At 40.0% G+C, this 4,542-nt stretch overlaps 1 protein-coding gene and 1 long non-coding RNA gene across 2 annotated transcripts in view; one reads left to right on the forward strand and one right to left on the reverse strand.

The window, feature by feature from the left end:
* Positions 1-4,542, reverse strand: part of LOC106523022 (membrane-associated guanylate kinase, WW and PDZ domain-containing protein 1) — a gene marked incomplete at its 3' end in the record, with an annotated part of 74,865 nt that overhangs the window by 40,127 nt on the left and 30,196 nt on the right. The window contains 1 exon segment of the mRNA XM_014016308.1: positions 259-375. Coding sequence (XP_013871762.1) covers positions 259-375 — 117 coding nt within the window.
* The window catches only part of LOC106523036 (uncharacterized), a 15,487-nt gene continuing 14,763 nt past the window's right edge, over positions 3,819-4,542 (forward strand). The window contains exon 1 of the long non-coding RNA XR_001310847.1: positions 3,819-4,146. This is a non-coding gene — a long non-coding RNA (uncharacterized LOC106523036). The remainder of the gene's footprint in view (positions 4,147-4,542) is intronic.

Raw genomic sequence — 4,542 nt, forward strand, 5'->3', positions numbered from 1 at the left:
CACACACACACACACACACACACACACACACACACAGATTCGTGGCTTTACTGAGCAAACCAACAACTTGTACAACACTAACATGGTACAGGTACAACAGGAAAACAGAGCAGAGCTGGATTTTGTCCCATGGCCAAAGATCCAACTGTGACATAAAGAGGCCCAAATGTGCTGTCTGAGAAAATGCAGAGTGTTTGACTCAAGGGTTACAACATGCCCATGTAACAATGTTACTGTACAACCCTTGTTTTTACTCACAAGGCACGGCATGACGATATAGATTGGCTCGTATTGTCTTTTGCAACACGTGGTCAGGCGATGACTTCTGAAACCTCAAGCTCAGAAAGTGCTTCAGGTCCTTGTTGAGTTTGTGACCTGAAAGACACAGACAGAGAAAAATGCTTAAAGTAAAACCCAATAAAGTTAATTAAAGACTGAATATAAAGGCAACATGATGACTGTACAAACACTGACTGAGCAAAGGCATCTGCAACAGTCACACAAAATTAATAACATCCTGTCAGTTTATTTAAAACAGCAAATTATATACCTTACTTATAAAAAAACTTTCTGTCTTTACTGCATTAAAACACACACAAGTAGGAAACACAGACCAAAAGTATGACCGCTCATCATAGTAGAGGAACAAAATGAATGTGCAAACAAAAGTCACAATTTGATCAGAGAATAGAAAGACCCACAGTGTGTGACAAACGGTCGGTCATTTCACAAGAGAAAGGAAGACTAAATCAGGTTTCAGTAATTCACTAAAACTGTCTTTGATTGGCTGAAACGTTCAAGCACAGTCGGCTTCCATCCAATCAGATGTGCCGATGGTGCTGGCTGAGTTTGAACAGAGCTGCATCGCTCACAATGGGGCCAGATGGTCAGAGCTTGCTCTCACGCCAGGGTCTCATTTAGGACCTTTTAATGATCTCCAAATATATCATCCATGTCTGCCAGAGCTGGCAAGCAGTATTTTTTTTTTGTGGGGGGGGGTGCTCTAGTCGGCCTCATATCACAGTAGAGGAGTCCTTTTGGTCTCAGTGTCTCTGTATGGCAGAGTCTGCTGACTGTACTAATTGGAGCATTGAAATACCAACAATTTATGTCTCGGAGTCTCTGCATTAAAGAAAAAAAAAGCTATAATTTCTAAATTTGTCCATTGCATTACGATAGGAACAGGAAGTGTGTAAACATGTTTAAGACAAACCAGGAAGGAAGCAGGAAGTGCTATAGAGACTGACAGGAAGGGCTGCTGGGAGACTAGAGAAAATAAATAAAAAAGGACAATCAACTCAGAAACACCAAGGCTGCTGCTGAGAAAGCGAAAAAAAAAAATCCACTTTTGAAACATGGATCCATGATGACCAGAAGCAACATGGGTCATTTTAAGCCTCAAACATCTAAACGCAAATCACGGTGTTTCCATCAAAATGACTGAATTACATAACAAATCTAAAAGAGACAGATTTTTACATTAACACAGTGTAAACAATACCAACACTGAAGCTGCGGTTCAGCCTCAGGGATTTGTTTGCAAACAGCTGAATCTGCTTTGGGTCGTTAATATTTTCTGCCCAGACCTGAAAAGGCTGCTTGGTATTCTACATTGCTGCATTTTCCTGTTTCACTCCACACACACACACATATGCATGCACACGACCCACTGTGTAATGCAGTGCAAGCAAAGCACAGTCAGGTAATTGTTACCTAGCAACCAGCCTGTGCTGACGACCATGATTACAGTCCCCGCAAGGCAAGCAGAAGTCAGATTGTAAAAAAAAAAAAAGGAAAACCAGATACAGCAGCACTATCGCTCTCCCTGTCACACACATAAACACACATTTATATTTAACAGAACCAAACATTGTTTTTTTTCTACTGCTGCATCCTCTGCCGTGCCATCCTGATTTATGCAGACCACACCTAGTTAAAAATAAAATATGTTCTGCATACGTTAGTGTTTGCACTCATGGTCTTGTCGGTTTTGCTGGCTCAGACGCTTTCCCTGAGATAAAGACTCCTGTCAGGAACAAGCCCCTCCCACGGGGACGCACAGCCAGCCGGGGAGGTGGGCTGCCCAGGTGTCATGCTCCATCAATGAGAAAGCCATCAAATATTTAATATTGATGGGGATTAAAGCTGTGTGGATCCAAGATTACACTCATCACACTGTGGCATGCCTGTAGGTCTGTGTGCGCAGGCTGATCATGTTTTTCTTAATGGCAAATGTATTTTCACAAAACAAATGTTAAAGAAAATGTTTGACACTTTAACTGCAGTGAAATACAAAAAAGGTTAAACATGCGCCTCATTGTTTCTCAATTTACTACAGTGTTAAAATTTATAAGAGTATAAGAAAGAATGCATGACTGTGGAACAAAGAAAGTGTGTTTTGAAACTAATGAAACCTAAAAGGACAGGTCTGACCTTTTGAAGTGAGTTCTATGAAAAGGTTATGAACTATTAACCTAACCTGACTTATCTGTTGTAGATCACGGTTTGAACTATGTCAGCTTGAGGAAACAGTTTAATTCTGATCACGCTGGTGAGCTAATAGCTTGGTTAGGAGCCGTCAGGAGCCAAGTGAACCGCTGCTGTTGTTAAAAGATTTCATAAAAGTTCATACAAACACCTTTTAAATCTTTACAGTGACATTAATTTCACATTGCAGAGCTATTCTGGCAAAGATGTTATGATATTCCTGCTGGAAGCATCCAGTTCTCATACATATGAAGTTGTATGGATTGTCCATAAGACACAGATTATAACCCATTTGGCAGATACTGTATACAAACATATTGCACAATCTCACAGATTTTTTCAAAAACTGCTTAAGATAAATTTTTCATCTCTGAGCCTGTAGGACATTAAAAAAAACAATAAATAAAATTAAATAGCCATAACCAGGCACTGTTATCTCTGCCCCATATTCTTTATTTTTTCCACGGTTGATAATCCACCTGACGCCCCCCCCCACACACACACACACACACCCCACCACCACCACCACCTCCTCGCCCCCGCATTTGAGTAATACAGATTTTTGAGGGTTATGATGAAGGTAAATACTCGAAGAGGTTGATACTGTATGTATGAGGCCTGTACTGGAAAAGCTTTAAAAAAACAATAAAATAAAATGTATAGAAGGATAGTTTCTTAAGGAAAAATTGACTGGACCTTATATTTTTGATTGTTCTGCTCTTTTTCATATTACATGTCTAAAAACCCAAACATTTTTTCACAGACTCTTTCTTTAATAATTAAATGTATTACATTTTATTGTTGCAAAGACATAATTGAGTACTGCATTTAAATTTAATCCCAAAACTGCTCTGACATGCAGCTGCTCTACTAATCTCCCCAGAAAGTCATAAAGCACAATCTTCACAGTCTAATCAATGGACATTACTGTCACAAGACTAACAAGGTGAGATTATTTTACTGTCTAAAATGCAGTTGATGTCATCAAACTTGAGATTTTTCCTAAAGAGTACAGAGCAAAGTTGTCCAGATCAAACTAAACATCAATAAAATACAAGTAAATTGAAGGTGAACTTAAGACCTGCAAACCTTTTTTTTATCTTAACGTTCCCCCCTAAAACACAAGCTCATTTCATTTTAAATCTTTCTTATCAGAAATGAAACTAAGGTAAATCATTGCTATCAATCTTGGGGAGACAAAAAGCATGAATTAAACTAAACTAAACTAAATTAAACTAAGAGACTGATCCTTTCTGGGCTTGGAGGAGATATTTGTCAATCTTATAACACTAAAATCCCCCTCGTTAGAGAAAACTGGAGACAACCAGAGACATGAGTGCATTGTGAGATGATTTTCTTGGCACTAAGAAATACGTGGAGCCAGCTGGTGAAAGACTTTGCAGCAGGAATTGGTGCTTTTCAAGCCTGATGATGCAGAGGAGAGATGTGTGAGGATGTGAGGTCCCTGTCTTCTTACAAACAGACGTGCAGAGAGGGAGATGGATTTAACCCAAATTGAAGTGGATTATACACATCTTCTATGCCTCCAGTCAGCATTACATAACCTTAAATCTAGTTATGCATCCCTGTTTCATTTTAGGAGCGAGATTGGAGGACGGTGGGCGGGGTGCAATCAAAACCTCTGAAGATATTCACATGGTAATGTCCTCACACCGACTCACACACACGTTTATATTTTGGTGATGGGATTTTAATTGGATGGGGTTTTGTAACAGCTCTTAGCACGGTGTAGAAAAAAAGTGAAATTTGGAGGGGATTCTAAAAAAATGCTGGCCAAATAGCAAGGGAGCACAAACATATGGGAGTTACTGCCTCAAACACCAGCAGAAGACTGTGCCAAGCAGCTGCAGTCTGTAGTAGAACAACAGCTGGTGCTCACTACAAGTCATCGTTACTGCTTGTCAATCATGACCGCCGAAATAAACCTGCTGGCGATAACCATTCAAAGCAGAGTGCTGCTGGTCAACCGATCGGCAGCTGTGGTGTGTGTGAGGGTGTGTGTGTGTGTGTGTGTGTGTGTGTGTGTGTGTGTGT

Source organism: Austrofundulus limnaeus, unplaced genomic scaffold, assembly GCF_001266775.1.
Source record: "Austrofundulus limnaeus strain Quisiro unplaced genomic scaffold, Austrofundulus_limnaeus-1.0 Scaffold3, whole genome shotgun sequence".
In the NCBI taxonomy this organism is placed as follows: domain Eukaryota; kingdom Metazoa; phylum Chordata; class Actinopteri; order Cyprinodontiformes; family Rivulidae; genus Austrofundulus; species Austrofundulus limnaeus.